Source organism: Podarcis gaigeae (genome assembly GCF_964106915.1).
Source record: "Podarcis gaigeae genome assembly, chromosome: 6".
Taxonomy (NCBI): Eukaryota; Metazoa; Chordata; class Lepidosauria; order Squamata; family Lacertidae; genus Podarcis; species Podarcis gaigeae.
Genome location: NC_139682.1, coordinates 42,597,038 through 42,619,967, shown reverse-complemented (window position 1 = coordinate 42,619,967; position 22,930 = coordinate 42,597,038). Strand labels below are relative to the sequence as shown.

The following is a 22,930-nucleotide window of genomic DNA, read 5'->3' as shown; positions in this document are numbered from 1 at the left end:
CACACAGGGTTGTTGTGAGAGATCCAGAATAATTTATGTAAGCGCTTTGACCACTTTTAAAACCTTATAAAAATGCTAATCATTGTGATCGTTGCCGCAGTTAACAGCAGACTTTATTACACTGCAAGTAGAGGGAAGGAAGCAATCAGAAGAGGTTAACGTAATTTCCATTAATTTCCCTGCTGTCACCCATGGTGAAACGTTTTAACGCACCTGGTGGTTGCCATCCCTCCCAGAGTGATAGAGGATAAAGTCAGCAGAAGGGTTTAGGTCGCTCTCTTCACTGATGGCTTCTCATTTTTCTGCTGAACCAGAATTGCTGGAAGAACTAATGTGAGGGGGGAACAAAGGTACAGAACATTGTGTAGGGACCCCCGTCCAGTCCCCTATTTAAGCTGTCTGCTTACCCCACAAAGCTCACAATTGCTCAGCCTCAGACACAGGGCCCTCCCTACATAGCTTGTAGCTGTGAGGTTCACAGAAAGAGAAGGTGCCTTGTGTCCCCAAACCTGTGGCATAGTGGAGAGGAAAAGCAACTGCCAGACTTCTTTCCAGCATAGGAGCTATTTATTTTATTTCATAAAATTTATATGCCACTTGATAATTAAAAACAAACAAAACTCTTGCTGTGATTTCATCTGCCAGAGTATCAGGGGTCCTGCCTTGCTGCAGCAAGTGAATGAGGTGATAACAAGATTTTCAGGGTTTACCATTGTTTGTGGTAATTAGCATAGAGGAAGTCAGATAATGAGGCCAGTTTACTGCCCTTAGGCCATCAGCTGACCCTAATAAATTGGGTATTATGCAATACAGTATACTGATGCTATCTGGTATGTGTGCGCATATGTCCATGCCTAAAATGGATCAACATAGCTGTCTGCATTTTTTGGACTCTCCTTGGAGGGTGTGGTTGTGGGGTCTGTCACAATGAGCTCCTGCACCTCAAAATTCACGAATACACGGCTGCCAAAATCCCCTCTGTCCATGGTCCTTTCTAAACATTCATAATGATTAGAATGGGTTTGGACCCTACAGGTTCCTTTGGTGTGTGATTTTTCAGAACATGTAGCAGCCGTTCAGGAAAAACACGCCAAAGTCACAGTCCTTGGAAATGCCACTTACCTTGTTGTTTGGATTTGATATCCCACTTTATCACTACCTGAAGGAGTCTCAAAGCGGCTAACATTCTCCTTTCCCTTTCTCCCCCACAACAAACACTCTGTGAGGTGAGTGAGGCTGAGAGACTTCAGAGAAATGTGACTGGCCCAAGGTCACCCAGCAGCTGCATGTGGAGGAGCGGGGAATCAAACCCGGTTCACCAGATTACGAGTCCACCGCTCTTAACCACTACACCACACTGGCTCTTGTGAGTAGTATTGTTGGCAGTGAAGTCGTGGATCAGTTGACATCACCTGTGGTAGGGTTTTACTTCAGAAGAACCAGTCTCACAGTTTCATTTCATTAGGAAACAACAGCTCTGTGCCAGGTCAGGCGGTTTTGTTCACTTAGCCCAGTATTCTCCAGCCAGACTGGCAACAGCTCTTCAAGGGTCTTGGGCAGAGGTTTCCCCACCACCCTCCACCTGATCCTTGACCTGGAGAGAGAGGGGACCTGGGGCCTTCATTTTGCAATGTCCTGATGGTCGGATCTCCACAAGGTCTGGGTCAAGATAGCCCTTTAAATTGGGCTTCTGAAGATGCCTGTGGGCAAAACAGGGGAAAGTCACTGGATTTCTTTGGGATGTCAAGTGATTGACAGGTAGGTGGAGCTGCTTATTCTGGTCACATTCAGTTCCCCACCCCTGCTTTCAAATATCAGGCCAAACTATTTGCAGTCTGGAAAATTGGGGCACTTAACTCACAAGGAGGAAAGTGGAAAAGGCCCTGTCATCTCTTTCCTCTCGGTCCTAAATTGCTTCCTCTGTTTGTTAATCCTGTGTCCAAATCTGTTATTTCCAATCACCTTGCCCTCGCTCCTTCCATGCTCCTTTTTTCCATTTTATTCTGGCACTCCCTCCCTTCCCTTCCCATCAGTGCTTGGGCTTTAGGGCAATGGTCTCCTCCTTCATCAATTCTACCAAGTTCCAGGAGGCAGATTGCTCTCTCCCAGTTTCTGAGTGTCTTGGGATCTCCCCACTCCATTTCTTCCCTTCCTTTGGTCAGAAGAAAGCAAAGAGAAAAGATCTCCCCAGAATGAGAACTAGATGCACCATTCTCTGTTTCTTTTTTGAGATGAGGCACAATCAGTTCTCTCTGCTTCCTTGTCCAAGATGATCCACCTCGCCTCTTAGGAAACCCCCCAAGCAGGGCCCAGATGTTGCTCCACCCTCTGAATCTGTGGATGGAGCTGTGATGACTCACCTTCTCTGCGCCTTCCATTAGCATCTCTTGACAGGTTATAAATAACACAGATCTTGCTGTTCCTACTAATCGCCTTGTGCCAGTGTTGGCCAGCTAGCAGGGGTTAACTTTAGCGATGCACACGAGTTACAATCTGAACTGACACACTTGTCCTGGGAGTTACTTGCACCAGCCTGTTTTTCTCATTTCTGTATATGGTGGAAAGGTGGATTGCCTTTCCCTGTGCAGTGAGAAACTTTGGGAGGAGGTTTCAAAACTTTTTTTTTCTTTCCCTCCCTCCAGAACCTCACCCACCACTTCCAAGCTCTTGGGCAAACATCCCACTCACCTGCCTGTTGTTCCATTTGAACAGGAAGTGCCTTTCCTTCCCAGCTGTGTCTCTCATTCCCCTTCCCATTGTGATTCTTTTTGAGGAGGCTGGACCTCCTTGCTGTGCCTTGATTCCCTCACCTTTGTGCTCTGAAAACCTAATGTGACAGGCTGCTATTAAAATGAGCACACAGTATGGTGTGAACAGGGAGGGCTGCCAGTCTAAAGTTTTGCAGGTGGGCAGTTTTAGCTTCAGTTGTGAAAGGGTTGGATAGTGTGTGTGTGCACGCACATATATGTGTTTCCATTTGCAACATTTCTCCCCCTCTTCTTCCCACAACAATCAGAAGTAGTTGGGGGCAGGAGGGATGCTGTTACGGCCAACGCACTGCCACTGGGCCACTTAAATAAATACGGTTTTGCTCCCCCCCCCCATATATATATAGTGGTGCAGAGGGCAGGGATCAGGAGAGGAAGGCCTCTCCGTCCTTTTCTCTCTCTCTTTTTTATAGCTCAGCCAGCTACTTCCCCCGCCTTTTCAATTATTCTGCCAAGATAAATGTCTGTCCAAAGCTGTAATCTCTGATATGCAGCTTTATAAACTAACTGCATATGTCAGGGTTTTGCTGGCCTCTTATTAAGCTGTAGGGAAAAGGGTGTCCAGAGCAGGAAAAGCATTGACTTGCCATCTGCCCTTCCACACATTCCTAGAGCCGTGCTTGCTTTTGTGTCTGATTTATTATTATTATTATTATTATTATTATTATTCATTTCATTATTTCATTTCATTTCTGTACGTATGTAGGCACCCCGTCGATTGCAAGAGCCGCATGTTAGAATTCCAGCTCTGCCTTACAAGTGACATTTGGGAGGCTCTGAGCAGGAGCTGAGGTGCCCAACTCAGGGAAGCTGTGCTGAAATAGGACTCTCAGTGGTTCCTGCGCACTGAACAATGTGGAAGGGGATGCTCCCTTGTCTCTCTAGTTTCAGAGATGTGATTGGAGCTGGGGTAGGCAAATTAAGGCAAACTCAAGAGCATGGGTAGGCAAACTAAGGCCTGGGGGCCGGATCCGGCCCAATCGCCTTCTCAGTCTGGCCCGTGGACAGTCCGGGAATCAGCGTGTTTTTACATGAGTAGAATGTGTCCTTTTATTTAAAATGCATCTCTGGGTTAGTTGTGGGGTATAGGAATTAGTTCATTTTTTCCCCTTCAAAATATAGTCCAGCCCCGCACAAGGTCTGAGGGACAGTGGACTGTCCCCCTGCTGAAAAAGTTTGCTGAGCAGAGTGTGCAGAGGAGTGAATGCCCCATATCATAATGTTTTGTTGTCTTTAGAAGTCTCAGCAGCCTATTCTCAGCTAGAAAGGCAATAGCAGGCAATGTTATTATTGTCTTTGCTAATCGCCATTGTATGCTGAATGAAATACTTGGGGAGTTTGAAATGTGATGGCATTGAGCTAGGGCATCCATCTCTCTCTCTTTCTCTTTCTCTCTCTCTCTCTCTCTCTCTCTGGGTGTGTCCCTCTTCCTTTTGCAAGGGGAATACTTAACCAGAAAACACTACAATGAACATTTAAGAACATGAGAAGGACTCTTCTGGGTCAAACCAAGGAGCTACCTAGCACAGTATCCTATTTCCAACAGTGGCCAAGCAGATGCCTATAGGAAACCCATAAGCAGCTTGCTATTGTGCAGATAAAGAATTACTGCCACAGTTTTGGGCATGGTGCACCACTTACCTTAACCTATCAGACTGGATTAATAATAATTGGTATCCTGGATATTTGCATAGTGACTGACCTGTGCTCTGACTCCATAGTGCTGTGTGTGTGTGTGTGTGTGTGTGTGTGTGAGAGAGAGAGAGAGAGAGAGAGAGAGAGAGAGAGAGAGATGGGGGAAGGCAAGGCGAGGGAAACCAGCACTGCACTCGCTGCTATAGATGTCAAAATGTTTGAAACGTAGACAGTAACTGAAGTTAGGGATACACAATCTGCATGCATGTAGGTTCAAACCAATGCTCTACCTGGCTCCATGTTCTGCCTTTGAATGGTGGCTAGATAGACAGAATTAATAGAATCATAGAGTTGAAAGGGGTCACAAGGGTCATACAAGGGTCATCTAGTCCAACCTCCTGCAATGCAGGAATCTTTCACCCAACATGGGGTTTGAACCCGCAACCCTGGGATCCAGAGTCTCATGCTCTGAGCTAATGAGATGCCACAAGAGAGTTCACAAGCAGGTCATGACAGCAACACAGTTCTTGGACAAGCTGTGGCCCTTCCCCATTCCTCGACAGTTCTCCCAATCGAGTCGTCAAGGATTACTGTCTCTGAACAAGAAGGCGGCCACAACTACCATTGCTCAAGAAATCTGTATATGTCATATGTTGATGTATTCCTTTTAAGAGCCATTGATGCTAGAAGGTATCACCACAACCTGTGGCAATGAATTCCACAGGCTAATTATGTCAAGAAATACTTCAGTTGGGTTGCCAGCGCTGGCTGCAGCCAAGAGCCTCCCTCCAGGCTACGTTTTCTTTATCCTAGAGGGATTGTAGAATTTCTGTCAGCGCCGCTTTAAAATAATTAGATGAGTGCTAACTTCTTGTCATCATCATTATTCATGTCAGTTTTGTATTTGACACAGGCTTGGACGATTAGTCTCTGGAGTGAAATAGACATGAAATTAACCTGCATTTCAATATAGGGAAGCAACACTGACAGAGTTCTTCAAATCCCAAGGTTTAATATCTTGTGAAAAAATACCTTGTGAAAAAAATAATATTGGGAGCCTCCCTGATACTTTTCTGTTTCTGAATTACTGTATGTCCTTTTTAATTTTTGCTGTTGAAACCTTGTAAGGTTTGGTGAAAAGCTGTCTCCATGAATCTAACATGCACACATGCAAAGATCCCATCACAATCCCTTTGCTCATAGGTTTTGGGTTTTAGCACAAAATGAACGTTCAAGGTTCTGTTTATTGCCACTGCTCCCAGGACAGGAACAAGACTGTGTACCCATTGCCATTTACTCTGTCTCCAGTGCAGTCCCAATTCTGGTACCTGAAGCTGAAAACGCATGACATTAGCCACAATCCATATGCATACTGTGATTTCCTGAGAAACATTTGCGTTTGGTTAGCTTTCCTTGAAACCAACTTCCCTCTCTTTTGAAGATGGGACGCCGCAGTTAATCTGAGGTGTGTACGTTTGAGACATTCATTGAGCATGTGCAGATGAAAGGGCGTGCTCAGATGATAGCTTCATTGAATAGGAGCTTTTTTGGGGGCGGGGTTGCAGGTGTGGAGAAACAAATCATACAATGCCCTTTGGATGAAGGTCCCCCCCCCCCCGCCTCTTCTCTGGTGTGTACAGCAACATAAAAACATCACTTGAAAATACCTTGCTGCTGTTTTAGGCCCTTAATGTAACTGAATAACTGAATCCTGAGCCAGATAAACCTTGAGACCCTTGGCACCCCACTCCTTTTCAGCAAGGGTTCAAGCCGAGAGAGGGTGAGAATTGGATGCCTTCTCCCAGAACAGCAGAGTCAAGGCTGCTGTCTCCACATGGTGTTCCCGTATCCATAAATAAACCCCAGAGGTAGCACTTAACACATCTCCTCTCCCTGCTTTCTTTCCCTCAGCAATGCCTTTGGTACTTGGCTTCTCATTCCTAACCACCCCCACCCCCAAATTCTTTTTCCCTTCTCCGACAAAATAACTTCTGCAGAGGTGAGTCAACCTTGCTTGGCACTCAAATATGCCCTGGTGCTGAGTGCTAATTAAAAGGTGTGATAGGAGCCTTGTAATCACTCCGAATAAAACACAATGATTTGCACCAGGGAGGAAAGTATCATTAACCCAGATTTTTTTTATTATTTTATTTTTTCTTAAGCCTGTCAGGAAGGTTTTCATGTTGTAAATTGTCTTTTAAAAATATTTTTTAAAAAAAAATAATAATGATAATGCAGTGCTCTGAGCTCCTTGAAGCACCATCTCTGTTTAATCATGTTAACCACTCCCTTTTCAAAGCTTGTTTCATACTGGGGTTTCATACAGAGCGAGATGCAGTATTAGTAAGGAAAACGTTTTGCCAGGGGTTAAACTGTAGTCTGGCCATGTGGTCTACTGAGCAATTGCCCGCAGTGCTGATGTGCTAAGGATGTAATTCAGGAACTGCTTTGCCTGTAGGCACACTCAAAACCCTTGCACTGCAACCCTGCATGCACTTGTGGATCCCGAAATTGAAATTGTCTGCACAAAAACACTCTCAAGAGTGAACTAAGGAGGCTGTGAAACCCAGTAAGGCATAACCACCCCAGTATTGAGAGTGAAGTCTATTTGTGGATGCAGAACTTCCTCATGCACAACTGGTGCAGATGTGAAAGCATACCAGTATGGTGATGCTCATCCAGATTCGAGTCAGCTGGCTGTATGCATCCCTACCCAGATGCGGTGGAGGAACAGCTAGAGTCCTATTGGGTCCTGCGTCTTTTGGAGAAAGTTGGCTTTCCACTGTGGTTGCTACTTTTGTTATTTTAGGCCGAGGTGGTCCAACACATGGACCGAGGTGGTCCAACATTACACACACACACACACACACACACACACACACACAGAGGCCTCATGTTGTCTTCCCAAAGCCAGGTAAGTGAGGCAATTTGGGAAAGAGGTTGTGAGGGCTCCGACAGAGTCCCTGACTCCTACAATCTCCTTCCCAAAGCCCAGTGGCGTAACGTGGGTTGTAAGCACCCGGGGCAAGGCAAGTAATTTGCACCCCTAACCCGTGGATTTGCGCCCCCTAACCCATGGATTTGCGCCCCCTAACCCTAACCCCCAGATGTTGCACCCAGTGCGGCTGGCCCCCCCTGCACCCCCCACGCTACGCCACTGCCAAAGCCCAGTTAGCACTTTCTCAGCTCCAGAGCCTCACACCTCCTTCCTAAACCCCAGCACCTCTCTTATCCAGCTTTGGGGAGGCAGCATGAGGGCTGCAAGGGATGTCAATTTTCGTCCTTCTGCTCCCCTCTCCCCAGCTCAGGACAATACAGTGTGCATGCAGCCTGTGGGTCCCATGTCAAAGTACCCTTGCAACCCACTGGTATGAAAGTTGGACTGCTCTGTTCTAAACTGCTATGGGTGCGTGGTACAGTGGTACCTCAGGTTACAGACGCTTCAGGTTACAGACGCTTCAGGTTACAGACTCCGCTAAGCCAGAAATAGTACCTCAGGTTAAGAACTTTGCTTCAGGATGAGAACAGAAATTCCGCAGTGGCAACGGGAGGCCCCATTAGCTAAAGTGGTACCGCAGGTTAAGAACAGTTTCAGGTTAAGAACGGACCTCCAGAATGAATTAAGTTCTTAACCAGAGGTACCACTGTATATACATTTGCAGTATCATTTAAAGAGGGACGGCTACTATCAATAGCTATTAGCCACAACGGCTCTGTTCTGCCTACCCTGTCAGAGGCAGTGCATCTCTGAATACCATTTGCTAGCATTTGCTGGGAACTGCATGTGGGTAGAGTGCTGTTCTGCTCGTGTCCAGGTTGCAAGCTTCCACAGCAGCCAGTCTGGCTGCTGTGAGACCAGGATGTTGGACTAGATGGGCCATTGGCCTGATCCAGCAGAGGTCTTCTTATGGGAGCCTTCTTACCTGTGGCAATTTCCAGAGGGACAGCCAGACACATTACTCCATTGCAGCAGGAAGTCCTGTGGCACCTTTAAGGCTAACCTTTATTATGATGTGGAATATAGTGCACTTCACAGATGCATCAGGTACCCTTCTTGGTTCTGATGAAATGGGCTCAGCCCCATGAAAGCTCATGCAACTTATCTTGGATTGGGTACCTTTGCATCGTCTGAGAGTAGTCACAGTTCAGTTTTCTGACTTCCACGAGCAAAGGGGTTGAAAAGGATCTCCCTCGCAGCCCTCTGGAATGCTCACTGGCCAAAGTAAGTTCAGGATAGGAACCCACCCCCCTGTGGCTGTAACCAGGATTTGTTTTAGGGGGGCAGAACTGAGTTATCTGCAATGCAGTTGGTCAGTTAGTTAAGTATTTTTATTTACTTGATGGGGAGGGCAGCTGCTCCCTCCCCCCCCCCCCCCGCTACACCCATGCCACTCCCTTGGGACAGCTGCCAAATCACAGCTTTCACTTCTTTAAGCAGATAAGCGGTGGTTGGTGGTGAGGCGAGAGAGAAACATTTGGCTTAGAAACTGGGTGGATTGAACTGCTGGCTGTTGCGGCGAAGGGAGAGGTGATGTCGGATTCCCACTCTCCTTGGATTTGGCCAGCTGAGCCAGAGAAGTGTGCTAGGAAGGTCTAGTGAATAAGTGCAGACACATTTCCCTGTAAATTCCTTGCACATGCCAAAGTGAATAGAATAATCACCTGCGCTTGATCTCTGCTCTTTGATCTCTCTCGCAGGCTGTGCCTGCCCTAATGGCTTTCATCCCTGAGAAAAGATCTCCCTTCGCAGTTTAATCAGTCTAAAGGTGTCTCTGCTACATGGCTTGCAGGAGCATTTCAGCACCTCTGGATAGTGCTGTGAACTATTTGCTTAGGCTGAAGAATATTGCTTTTTCCCATGTGAACATACCCAACCACAGGCCCGGCCCTGCTTTTCCAGGCTGCTTCAGTGAGAGACCTATTGCATTGATAAAACATTTTGCTCGGAATTTTAGCCAGAGCTGTTACTCCTGGGTTTATGGGATATAAGGCAGACTCCCAGACTTTCATCTTGGGTTCCCCATTTTTTTAAAAAAATAATCAATGGACCAAAGCTAATCTAGTTCTTAATGTTTAGAAAAATATAGTGGTGGTTGGAGACATATCCCTGTAGAAAGCTACAGAGGTTTGTGGTTATCTGATGCCCGTATGGCTCCTCCACTGCAGCTTCAGTTGAATGGAGAGTTGTGGGAAGCAAGTTTATTGTTATATATTTTTTTTCATGTCCATTGAAAAGTGCACAAACCCAAAAAGTGCTGAAGGAAAATAAGTTCAGTTTTTTGCACCAGCATATTTTCCCAACCCTTACTCTGAGATCTGTTTGCAGATCTGCGTAGTGAGTTGCTGTGGATCATGGGTGGCACCAGCAGGTCCCCCCCCCCAAACAAGGAGCTCCCCCCTCTCCCCCCCCCACTACAGCTGAACTCCAGTCATTAACATACAGTGATTTTTTTCTCTTCCAGACATCCTCACATGTAGCACACAATGTGCCTGCCTAGAAATATATGTTGCCCCCCTCCCAAGTTCTTTTTTCCAGTGCCTCCATTGCTGTGGATATGCCCTAAAAATGTCTGTTTCCCCCCTTCTGTTCTCTGCCATGACTCTCTCCAGAAGCACCCATCCCCTCCTGCTTGCTGTCTGTTGACTGACAAGTGATGGCCCCAAGGCGCTATCATTTGCGCTGCTGGCTGCCTAGTGCTGCCCTGCCTATGTTGCTAGAAAGGCCCTTTGCCTTGTTCCAACAAATGCATGATCTCCGCCTGGCAAGACAGAGGTGTAATGCAGCCGTTTATTATTCCGGGCAGGTTCGTCTGCAGCACTGCATCAGCCATCATTTTTCATCTGCTGCTCACTACCCCCTCCTCCTCCTCCTCCTCCTCCACACCCCTTGGTTGTGTGCTCATTCTCCTCGACACCCCCTCCTTGCTTCCCCTTCTCTCGTTTCTCACTTGGTTAAACTCAGAAATTGTAAGAAGAGTGTGCAATGTGAGTGGGTGAACGTGCTAGTTAGGGAGAGGCTTTGACTGCACTCTTGAGTATGCCGAGCAAGGCTGGATGGGACTTAGGAGAAGAAATGAGGAGGCTTTGGGTGAGCAGATGGAGAGGAGGGTGATTTTTTTTTTTTTTAGCGTGTGTGACTTTTTCAAATTTCACCTTTCCAATCTTAACATGCTTGGAGCGTGAACCTTGCAGAGCCTGTCTTTCGTGAGGCTCCCCTCTTGCAATTTTTCCTCCTTTGAAATGAATCCACGATGTACCTGCAAAGAGACCTAAAGCAACCATTCAGACTAGCTGGGCTTTAAAAGCTTTGCTTTGCTTTGCCTTCCCTTTTGCCGGTTGCATCCTCTCTCAGTTTCAGTCCTGCTCTCCTTTGTCGTGTTTATCAGTAGACTAAGGGGCTGCCGTAGTAAAAGTAAAGGTAAAGGTACCCCTGCCCGTATGGGCCAGTCTTGACAGACTCTGGGGTTGTGCGCCCATCTCACTCAAGAGGCCAGGGGCCAGCGCTGTCCGGAGACACTTCCGGGTCACGTGGCCAGCGTGACAAAGCTGCATCTGGCGAGCCAGAGCCGCACACGGAAACGCCGTTTACCTAGTGCTTGGAGGTAAATGCCTTTTATCTCTACAACATGTTGCAGATGCAACTACAGTGGATATGAAACTTCCTCACCCTAGGGAAGCTGGTTCCACATCAATTGTCTGTCTGTCTGGCACATTGGGGTTTGTGTGAACAGAGTGTATCCTGGGAAAAAGTGCCTCAGCTGCATGATATAGAACTGGAAGTGGGGGACCTTTTTCAGCCTGAGAGCCACATTCTTTTGTGGGGAATTCTGCAAGGGCCACATGCAAGGAGCGAGTCAAACAACAGGTGTGGGCAGGGCAGAACAACAGGTGTGAGCCTTGCCCTTGTGCCATCAGAGGTGTAGGTACCAGGGCTTTTTTTTCAGCCGGAACTCACCGGAGCTCAGTTCCAGCACCTCTCACATGGGTGCCATTGCCATTATAAGAGAATAAGGGAGGCGATCATCGTGAGTTCTGGCCCCTCTTCTAGAAGAAATAGCACTGGTAGGTACACACACATGCTCCACAATCTCTGTCATCCACCCAGGCAAGTAAGAGGCATTAATGACAGTTCAAGGACACATTTCTGTCAGGCAAAAGCCCTCAAGGAGAACTGAACTACTTTGGGGGGAGGGGGGTTTAGGGCGGGGTGGTGGTGTCAACCTGGAGATACCATGATTTGAACCTTGAACCTTCTTCATGCTTGTGATGCTTCTTGCTCCGTAACTAAGGCATGGGCACCTTTTGTTTCCTTGCTGAGAACACAGTAGGGTTTTATATTGAGCTTTGGCTTTCAAAATCGAGGCTTTTCTCTGAGCTAAGAGGAGCCTTTGGGGACCTTCAAAGTTAAGACTGGAGTGATGGCCCTTGACTCCTTGTATCCAGAATCCAGAAACGCTGCATTAATTACTCTGGCTTTTATGGAATAATTAAGCTGCAAACCCTTAGGATCAGGGGAGTGCTGCTGATTTATCAGGTTCCGTGTTAACAGCACCATGCTATCTTTCCTCTAATGAGCTTATAGTCTAAGGCACTGGCTCGCGAGTGCTCGGTGCCCTTTTAGGGACTGAAATAAGATAAAATGTAAGTGCCATTCTGGGAGGCTTTCTTTTAACTGAAATATTATATTGGAAAGTGGGGCCATTTGATCCTCTTTATATAAAAAAAACACCAAGTCCTAAATGGTGAGGGCTCAAGCCAAATCTGTGAAATTGCCATTATTTTTCCAGGCATGGTGATGTCACAAATTCTGTTCCTGCTATATTGCAACATCCTAGGCCGCAGACTTGGTATGTCTGGCAGTGGGGCTGGGGGCTGCTTGGGGCTGAGGTAGTCCAAAATGTCTGGAGGGCACCAGGTTGGGGGAGCCTGCAATATGGTGAGATGTGGCTGGGAACATCCTTCTGGAATTCTCCATTTTCAGTTTTTGTCTCTTAGCATGCTTGACTTTGGACATCTGTGCAGAGGTCGTAAAGCGTATCCCTGACAGGGAACGGGAGCAGAGAACCTCTCCTTCCTCCATAAAGAGATTTTTGTTTTTATCTCCCTTCTCTCGACCTGTAGCAAGGAATCCCTGGAGCTCGAGCTCTGAGAAGGAAAGGAATCTTGCTGTTTGGAATGGGAAGATAATGATAGGTGCCCTGCAGGCTCCTCGAGGGGTAATTAGGGACTCTGCCATCACAATATTAATTAGTTGCTTTTTTCTTACCCTCTAAACTCTTTCCAGAATATGTTATTTGCTATTAAAGAATAAAAAATTAGCAAAAAATAATAATCGCCCACTGCCCCTCCCCAACATGCTATTAAACAGCAGGGGTTCGTTTAATTGGATCTTCCTTCTTAGCCTCCTTCCATGGGATGCTTGAATGCCTTTATACATAGATGAGCAGTTGCTACCTGAATTTCTCAGTCCCAGGTTTATAGGCAGTGAATCAGATGGACAAATAAACATGCATTTGCTGCTCCAGGTTAGACAGGAACCTGTTTTTATAAAATATCTGTTTGAGAGGTTTTCTAGCTTTCCCAAGCTATCAGTCTACTGTGCTCCCCCCATACCTTAAAGAGATCTTCCCAAACCATTGTTTTTTCCAAGATTGCCTTTTTGGTTCAAGGTGAGCTGCAAGTTGGGTATCCCTTTTTGGATGTGTACTAAAATTGTTCCAACAGGCCCGGAGACGAAGCTTTGTCTGAGATGAATTGTGATGACACATGTCGAAATTACCTTTTCAGGCTGTCTAGAGAATTCTCAGCTGCTGCAACAGTTTTTCCTGTGCTTAAGGTTTTCTGGTGTCCTCTCTCACCATACAAACTTTCTTAATAAACATAGTTGCATCTTAGGGAGAGACAGGCACAATCTACTTGGCCACCTCACACTGCCTCAGCGTTGCCTGCTCTAGTCATGAGCCCTTGTCAACTGCAGGCAGCAGTTCAGCAGGTGAAGCTTTCTTCATCACAGCATTCCCGTGATCTGGAATTGCAGCAGTTCAATTTCCACCTCTCAAACACCTCCTCGCCAGCTACTCCTGAAAGCGCCTGTTAAAAGCATAGGGGCCCTGCCAGAGAAAAAGGCAGAAATCTCTTAGGGAGCTTCACTATCTTTCCAACACAGTGTTGTTGCTGTTTCTCCTCCCAGCGTCTCCAGCTTCATATCATGATGCTGCAAGTCCCACTGACTTTGTATCTGTGGATACCAGAACCACATTGCCTCCTAACCAGTATTTCTCCTCATCACTCAGAACCCTTTTTGATCTCTGCCTCTCTTAAGTTGCAGCTGAGACCCAATTTCCCAATTTTAATAACAACAACAGCAGCAGCAGCAGCAGCAACAACAACAACAATATTCCACCCATCTGACTGGGTTGCCCCAGCCACTCTGAACAACTTGCAACAAACTATAAAACCACAGTAAAGAAAGCTAAAACTGCTTACCTGTGTAACATGCTACACAGTCAGCTTTGCGTTTAAATTGGAACATAAGCTACTATATGCTCAGCACAAGGGATCAATGGTCTTGCTGGCTGCTGCACTAGCATAATAGTTATTTATCTGTAACATTCCCCCCCACCACCACCTGCATGCAAGGGTCTATTTCACCCCACCCCCCACCCCCACACACACACCAATTTTATCTCTGCACAGCAAACCTGTGAGGCAGTTTGAGTTTATAGCCCAAGGTCACCCTGTGATTTTCATGGCTACCTGGAGATCTGAACTCTGAGCTCTCCAGTCTTAGCTCAGCACTAGCCACTAGAGCACACTGGGTCAGAGAATTAAAGGGGTTGGCTTGCTACACACAATATTTATAACAACAATAATAATAATAATAATAATAATAATAATAATAATAATAATAATAATAAATTTTATTTATATCCCGCCCTCCCCAGCCGAAGCCGGGCTCAGGGCGGCTAACAGCACTAAAACAGTACAACATTATAAAACATTATAAAAATGAATTAAAATCAAAATTGATGGCAACCATAAACTAAAGTTTTGTAAAGATTGCCAAAGGAGGGAGTCAGGCTGCGCCCTGGCCAAAGGCCAGGTGGAACAGCTCTGTCTTGCAGGCCCTGCGGAAAGATGTCAAATCCTGCAGGGCCCTTGTCTCTTGTGACAGAGCGTTCCACCAGGTTGGAGCCGCAGCCGAAAAAGCCCTGGCTCTAGTTGAGGCCAGCCTAACCTCTCTGTGGCTTGGGACCTTCAAGGTGTTTTTATTTGAAGATCGTAAGTTCCTCTGTGGGGCATACCAGGAGAGGCGGTCCCGTAGGTACGAGGGCCCTAGGCCGTATAGGGCTTTGAAGGTTAAAACCAGCACCTTAAACCTGATCCTGTACTCCACCGGGAGCCAGTGCAGCTGGTATAGCACCGGATGAATGTGATCTCTAAGCGAAGACCCCGTAAGGAATGTTCCTAGTGGGAAAAGCCACACGGGGAATGGAATTGGGAGCAAAGAAATGGCAAGTGGCAAAAGGCTTGTGTTGCCATGAGAAAGGAAACATTGATGGGTGTAAATAATTGTACATTTTTTAAATAAATAAAAAGTAAGCAAAGTACAACAGTCACCTCTGTTTTAAATTTCTTTCTTCCAAAGGAAATGTTAGGGCTCAGGGGTGAACCAAACCCTTTCTGCTTTGCAAATAGCAGCCATCAAGCTAGAGGAAGCAATCCAGACTGGAACTGTGGCACCTTTTCACTTTGCCATTTGCCAGTTAAAATTTTCCCCTCAAAGGTGCTATTTGCCCTGTGGAGAAAAGCATACATGTGTTCACACATATTTTTTCCCCCTAATGGTGCAAGTGGCAGCTGGGGGGGGGGGGTTGCATTGGGAAAACAGCATGGGGAAAGGGTTGAGCCTTCTTTGCCAGCACCAGGATCCTGAACTGGATCACCTTCCTGCTGCCCCCGCCCCCACCCCCAGTTGCTGTTGCAGTTGCAAAAATTCAGAGAGCAGAACTGCATTCATTCAGTTTCATCACTCCTAGTTTGGCCCTTGGGTTCACACAGGTGCAATGTATGGTTAGTGTCACAGGGTGGTGGGGTCTTGGGCTGAGAATACTGTAGTCACAACTTTACTTGGCAGCCTAGAAAAATGCTTTGGGGCTCAATAGCACAGCCAAATCCCCTCATATATATCGGCTGAGGAATTCACTCTTATTGAAGCTGGAGATTCTCAGCGAAGGATGCAACTTGCCCTGTTATCAAGGCTGAGGAGGATGTGACTAGGGAGCGTAACAGTTTGTCCTTTGAACACTTCCATATCCCCGCCTCGGTTCGTGCAATGTCCATCTGTTACAGTTTTCCTTTTTCTATCCTTATGCAACTGGCGATTTCCTTTAAGGCAGATTGTCATTTGCCAAGACTGGGTGCTGCGGTATGTGGTGGAAGCAGCTTATTAGCTCATGTGATGTCCCTGATGTCTAGTTCAGAATCACAAACTGTAAGGCTCTGGCTCTTGCAAGATTACAGTACACGTTCCTTAACTCAGATGGCTGTAGAAGTTGTTATTTTTGGTCTTAATGTTTTGAATGAAGTTAATGACTTCTTATGTTGCTTGTTTCTTCAGGGAAAGGTCTGTTCTGTAGTAGATTATGCATACCCAGGAGATTCACAAACCTGAGCTAAGAAAACCAATCTCAGTTTGAACAGTGAGAGATGGTCAAAGTTAGTTGGGGGACCAGTGAGATGTAGGGTTGTATCCAATGCTTGTTCTTCTCAGAATAGACCCACTGAAGTTTATGAGCGTTCCTCACTTAGGCTCATTAATTTCAATGGTTCTACTTTGGGTAGAACTAGCATTGGATACAACCAATAGGGAAGGGTTGTAACTCATTAGTAGATCATCTGCCAGCATCTTCAGACAGGGCTGAGAAAGACCCATGTCTGAAACCCTGGAGAGCCATTGCCAGCCACCATACTGTAGATGGTACTGAATTAGATGGGTCAGTTTGGTCTCACTTGGTATAAGACCGCCTGCTACATAACCCATAAAGTGTAAAGGGTTGCCACTCCCAGCTTGAGTGTCTGTTGCTGCACTGAACATCAAGGTTCTGGGGTTGCATGGTCATTGTTGCCCATGGTTCAGATGTGAATCTGTGCAAGGCAAATTGATCACTAAGTTCATGGTAAGCATTCAGAGTGGAAGAGAAGCCCATTACATGCAGTGGGAAACCAGAACACGCACACACGCACACACCATGGCAATTTAGCTAAAGGTCAGACTTAGCTAGAGTGCAAAATGCAGTGCCAGGGCAAAGTCCTTATTTAAACAATTTCACGGAAAGCTGCTTCTCCATTAGGAGAAAATCAGTAAGTTGGGTCAGAAAGTGCATCTACTTTCTCTGGCCCAAATTGTGTATGACAGCAGCAGACCTGTTCTTTAAAAACTTGGATATGCCAGAATCACTTATCAAGTAAGATTTTAGTGCAAAAGCGGCACGCAGGTGCAGTGGGCTCGATCCTGTCCTCCCACCCACTGCAGCCTCCATCTGGATGTCACAGATCCAGAATCAAGTTATCCCCTTTTGCTCTAAAACCTGGACCCTCAACTCACTTTATATGCAGCTGGGGTAAACCCCAGTTTTAAAGAAATGGATCTACTACATTCCTTTGAAGTCTTTTCAGGGGTGCTGTTCACAAGCTCCCCCAGTGTACAAGGGGAATACAGGACTGCATTGTGTAGCCCTGCCCCGACTAGCCCTGCCCTCTGACTGTCGCATGTACTGTGCAGGGATGGAGCCTTGATTGGAGCCTGTGGCACTGTTCTGAAAAGGACTTTTCTCTTACAACAACTGGAAAGCTGGATTTCAAACAGAGGTGTTTTCTCCCTGTTGCTGCTTCCTAACATCCAGCAATTTGGGTTGCATTTCTAAAGTGGAAGAAAGGCTTAGGGCTGGGTCCTTGTTTCTGTGAAAGGAGGGAAGATGTCCAATAGGCATTCATGGTTAAGAAATTTCTCCGATGGATGATGTTGGCTTACAGCAGACTTTTTTGTTGATTTTGTACAGTGTGTATGGCGAGGACACGAGCTAGTTAGGCCTGAGAGGCCAAACCCAGTGACCTTAAAGAGTTTTCCATTAAGATATAGCTCTGGGTCCAGAAAATAGAGCCCCAAAGGAATTGTGGAATTAACAGCAAAAACAGAACGGCAAATTTTCCTTCCACTCTTGTCCATCATTTAGTATTGTGTCATTCATTAAAATGCAGTTCTGCTGCCTAGCATCTGTATATCAATATCTGTATGCACAGAGTAGGAAAGGTCATCTACTGATAGAAAATCTCTCTACTCTTGTAGCATATTATTGGGGGTCAAAACAGATCTATTACCCCTGCCCAAACACACCAAATCTGATGGGAGTCTGGATGCACACTTCCATGTCAAGTTGAAGAATATTGCTGGCAGCTATAGATTGGGCTCGTCCCTGCACATCAAAGCAAGATCAGAGAGTTAATCATAGCCCCTAAGAAGGACCTCTAAGGTCATCAAGCCCAACCCCATGCTCTTTGCAAGATCTGCAGTGCGGGATGAAGATGCAGCACCCATGACAAACGTCCAGCCAACCTCTGCTTAAATGCATCCAGTGAAGGAGAGCCCACTGCTTCCTGCAACAGGGAGCTGGTCATACTGTTGGGAAGTTTCTCAAAATCTGCTTTCCTGCGGAGGGGGGCATTTCCTCCACTCCGCCAACATAGGAGCTGTAAATTCCTCCCTGCAAGAGTGGAACAGGGGTGAAGGGAGGCTGAGCCCTTGGTTTTTCCCTTCATAGTGGCTGGGGGCGGGGCAGGGCGAGGGTGGGGAGAGACTACTTTCCAAAGCAGTTTTTATTATATTTATTTAAAGCATCTTAACCTCACCCTTTAGCTGAAAAGGCCACCAGAGTGGCTTATAAAAGACATGACGCACTAGGAAAAAGGGATGGGGAGGAAGGAGAGGAAAAAGCAGCCTCAGGCACCAGTCTTTAAAGTTTGGTTCTTCTGCTCAACAGCACTGCTGAGAAGCCACAAGGGCTGAAGCCATTGTGCTTTTGTGTCCTTAGGTGATTGTTCTTTTATGGCATATGCATTTTTGCCCTGTTAAGGTTGGGAATTTCCCTGGAGGATCCGCTTGCAGCCTTTTGATGTAAAAAGCCAGTAAAGTCAGTTAGAAACTCCCTTCCTTTGTATCACTTCCCTGCCATTTTGTAACCTTTTCTTGTCTTCTTTGTATTTTCCTCTCTGAGGCCAAGAATTTACAAATCTGTTTGAACTGAGCACATCATCTTATGGGGCTTCAACAAACAAACAAAAAAAGGCTAGCCTTGGTACATCTGATATCCAAAAGGTGTTTTTTTTTTTTTGCAGTACATTGTTATTTATAATTGTTTATTATTATTATTATTATTATTATTATTATTATTATTATTATCAGCAGCCTTTAGCACTCTTGTGAATGGAAAGGCAGCAAAAACATCATTAAATGCATTCAGAGCTGCTCTGAAGAGCAGCACAATATCTGGGACAATCTTTAAACTTGGCTGCATCCCTTGCAATTTCATTCCCAGAATGGATACTTCTCATTGCCTCTGCTGCACCCATGTGTATATAAACTGTCCTCTTGGGTCTCTTATTAACTTATAATTTTTGTTTCCTTGTCTTGCAGTTTCGGTTGAAGACAGTATCCAGGGAGCCCATCTCTTTCTCTGGGAGATGCACACTGGCTGTTGCTAAGGTTGCTTCCACGGTAACATGTGCATCCTGTTTACACCTTCATCGGAAGAAGTTGGGCTTGGCTAGGCTCAGCAGCTTTACCTGGGGAACTGCAAAAGGAAGCGCTGGTATCCCCACCCCCTCGCCAGCCCTTCCCTCTAACCCAGGATCCTCCGTTTCCCCCAGAGACATTGCTCCTCATACAGGCCACAGAACTGGGCTGCTTTCTGCGTGGAGCTCAGAAGTTTACATTACCTGCTTGGTTTCCGTTGAGGAAAGAGACACAGAAGTGAAAAAGTTGCAGACAACATTTCTCGTGCTGCTCTCTGCTTGAACCAACTCTGCTTTTGTCAAGATGACGAACAACTCTGCTGATCACCACCCTGGGAACTCTGTGGTTGAGGGCAACCATGAGGGGGACTTTGGTTGCTCTGTTATGGATCTGCGGAACCTCATGGAACTTCGCAGTGGAGAGGCTGTGAACCGGATAAACGACACCTATGGGGGTGTACATAATATTTGCAAGAGATTGAAGACCTCACCAGTGGAAGGTAAGGAGATGTATTGCCCCAGTGGGGAAATAAATGTTCTCGTGGCCTCTGGAGGCCTGGAGAAAGCTGACCTCTTGCTTGAAACTGTTCCTGGGTTTTGAGTGGCTATGTCAGTTAATAAGGAGTTCAAGTTCAAATGTCTTGGATCTGCATGGTTAGATTTGCGTATATAAATCATCTGCCAGGGACCAATAATCTGCATACAAATTAGACAGCTTGGCAGCAAAGGCTACCCCACCCCCCCAGTTGCAAAGATAATTTGCTAGACAAATTCAGAAGAGACATACGGTTCACACTGTTGGGTAGAGAGGGAAATCATCTGCTGGGCTCTTCTATGTAAAATGATCTTGCATTGGGTGATGTCTGTCAAGTAAAAAAAAAAAGTTTGGGGTTTTTTTTTAGCATGGGTGTCAAAAGACCCTCTAAATACAGTACATCAAGATTCCCAACACGATAACAAAGAACAAGGCTGTTCCACACAAACGCCAAACTTGAGATGACTGCTTCACTCCCCTTCTCTTCGGTCCACGGCAGCCACTTCTTGTTTGAAGTTAAAAGGTTGCATGACTCATCGCCAAAATCGTCGGTTCTCCTGTAGGAAAGAAATGTGGTCCTGTGTGGGATTGTTTCCTTCCATCTCTCCATGGGCAGGAAGTAAAATCTTTAAGATAATACACCTCGGAGGCTTAAGAGAATATACCCCCTCCAGATCTACCAGCCACCTTGAGCAGGGAGCAGCAATAGGCCAAACTAATAAAGCAGCTGCTGTGAATCCAGTGTGAATTGGATCTCAGTCACTGACCTAAATTCCTTATTGGGATTATCCCACTATTTGAGATGTGATGTGAAACCATCAAAAATATGACTTCTGTAATGTCTCAAAGGGGTGCATGCACATCTCACTTTGTTGGATTCTTTTGCCTGCATGCCTTGCCCTTTTGAGTTCTTTTGCCTGGCATTAAAACTTGGACATGCAAAATGCAATGGTCTTCCCCAACCTGGTTCCCTCCAGGTGATGTTGAACTACCACTCCCATCAGTCCCAGTCAGCATGGTCAATGGTAAGGGCTAATGGAAGGTCTAGTCCAACAACATCTGGAGGAAACAAGGATGTGGAAGGCCAGGGTCTAGAAACATTAAAGAGTGGTGTGATTCCTATATCCAATCTGAGTGATACCTCTGATGTTTTAAATTATTTCTGATGTTGATATAAAGGTAAAATACATAAGAGTAGAGCAGGCACCAGCAACCTAAGGCCCATGGGCCACAAGCAGCCCATAGGGGTTGTTTAACTGGCCCATGGAACCCCCCGCCCACTCTTGGGGACCCCCGACGCCTGTTCTGTTGGCTCCCGTGTGCCACGCTAAACCAGTGTGAAGGAGAGCGGGGACCACCTTCCACAACGCTGGACGGCTTCCCATTGGCTGCAGGAAGCTCCTGCAGCCAATGGGAAGCTGCGCACACCTCCTCCGCACTGGAAGGAGTGCCGGAAATAGCATTTGCCCACTGCAGCATCTGGAGGACCGTAAACCGGCCCAAGCCAAAAAAAACTTTGCTGACCCCTGGAGTGGAGGGTGCAAATTAAGAAGAGTTGGAGGTAAGGGTTATCCAACCTGCTTGCAGAATTTGAGTGCAGTTGGGAGTGCAGTCATAGTTTGCACAAAACACCTGTGTTTCATGCTTCCTCATTAATCAAGCTGCATTCAAGTCCTGGACCACACAGTCTCCAAAGGCAAATATGTTGTTATTATTATTATTATTATTATTATTATTATTATTTGTACCCCACCCATCTGGCTAGGTTGCACCAGCACGTCTGTGTGGTATAGGGTTCTAAGCTGTCCATTCTGAGTTGGCAGTCTAAATGTTGTTCTTGTTCTTTTAGAAAAAGCAATGGAAGGTCCTACAGCCTCCATCTATCCCCTTGCTTTACACTTCAGAGGAAATCTGTACCTGGGGATCCTTAAAGGTCTTAAATGACCCTGTATGATCTCTGATTCACTGTATAGCAGGTGCAGCTTTAATGTAAAGGGATGTTTCCTATCCTCCTAATATATTACAGTAAAAGTACATAACTGCTGAGGTTGAGTCTTCCATTGATCCGTACCTGACTTGAAGTTGACACAGATGTTGCAGCATACAACATACTGCAATTTGTACTAGTCTGAAGAATGATACAATTCCTGCTCCAACTTACCATGCTCAAAATATTCTGATAAAAATCGTGTGAATCGGACATTGTGATTATCTGTTTTCTGGAGGAGCCTAGTGAGACTTTAGTGTGGGTGCACATACACTCGGACACACACTTTGGTTCTAAAGGTGAGCTTTGTGGAGCAGGTTGCAGCTTTTTGATGTTACTTTGTGTACTTGTGAAAATTCAAAGTGATCACTAGGGTGAGACACAATAGAAAGTGCAATCCAAGATTATTTGCATGCGGGTGCTATTAGCGCAGTGAACATACAACTGCAAAACCCTCAAGGGAACATGTTGAAAATTAATGAAGAGGGAGCGAACCCACAAGAATGACCTGAGGCTTAACCATCACACAAGTAGGTGATACCCATAAATGCACAAACCTGGGTGGGTTCCTCCCTTGATCTAAAGCCCCTTCAGTAAAATGCCAGATCTTTCCCTTACATCTTCAATGCGAAGAGTGATACTTTTAAACGAGGCCTCTAGATCAAGGAATGCAGTGCAGACAATAGAACCTCTTTTGAACTTAACTATGGTTGAAATTGATGAAAACAAGCTTTTGAGTTTGACAGATTTTCACATATGGAGCCAGCCCTCCTATTAGACAAGGTGAGTCCTTTGCCTCATTGCACTGGATCGGGCTGAGTGGTTGGCTCTGTGAGAGAACCTGTTTAAACTACCATATTTTACAAGTGTTTAAACTTTAATAGTATTTGCCATTGCCAAGAGTAAAATGTGGAACCTTTGATACCACGTCAGAGCAGTGGCTCATGCGCTCTCCAAAACTGCCTCATTCACAATGCCTCACTCTGAGGAAGGTCCCTTCCTCCAAGAGACATACAGTCGCACCTTGGTTTTCAAACAGAATGCATTCCGGAAGTCCGTTCAACTTCAGAAACATTCAGAAACCAAGGTGTAGCTTCCAATTGGCTGCAGGAGTGTCCTGCAGCCAATCAGAAGCCGTGCTGGACATTTGGCTTCCGAGGCAAAGCTCACAAACTGGAGCACCCACTTCCGGGTTTGCAACGTTCGAGTTCCAAG

The 22,930-nt window shown here is 46.0% G+C and overlaps 1 protein-coding gene across 18 annotated transcripts in view; it reads left to right on the top strand.

The window, feature by feature from the left end:
* Positions 1 to 22,930, top strand: part of ATP2B4 (ATPase plasma membrane Ca2+ transporting 4) — a 168,430-nt gene that overhangs the window by 61,066 nt on the left and 84,434 nt on the right. For all 18 annotated transcript variants that reach the window (XM_083744842.1, XM_083744857.1, XM_083744847.1 and 15 more), the window contains one exon: positions 19,096 to 19,693. In XM_083744842.1, coding sequence (XP_083600968.1) covers positions 19,498 to 19,693 — 196 coding nt within the window. In that variant the 5' untranslated portion in view covers positions 19,096 to 19,497. The remainder of the gene's footprint in view (positions 1 to 19,095; positions 19,694 to 22,930) is intronic.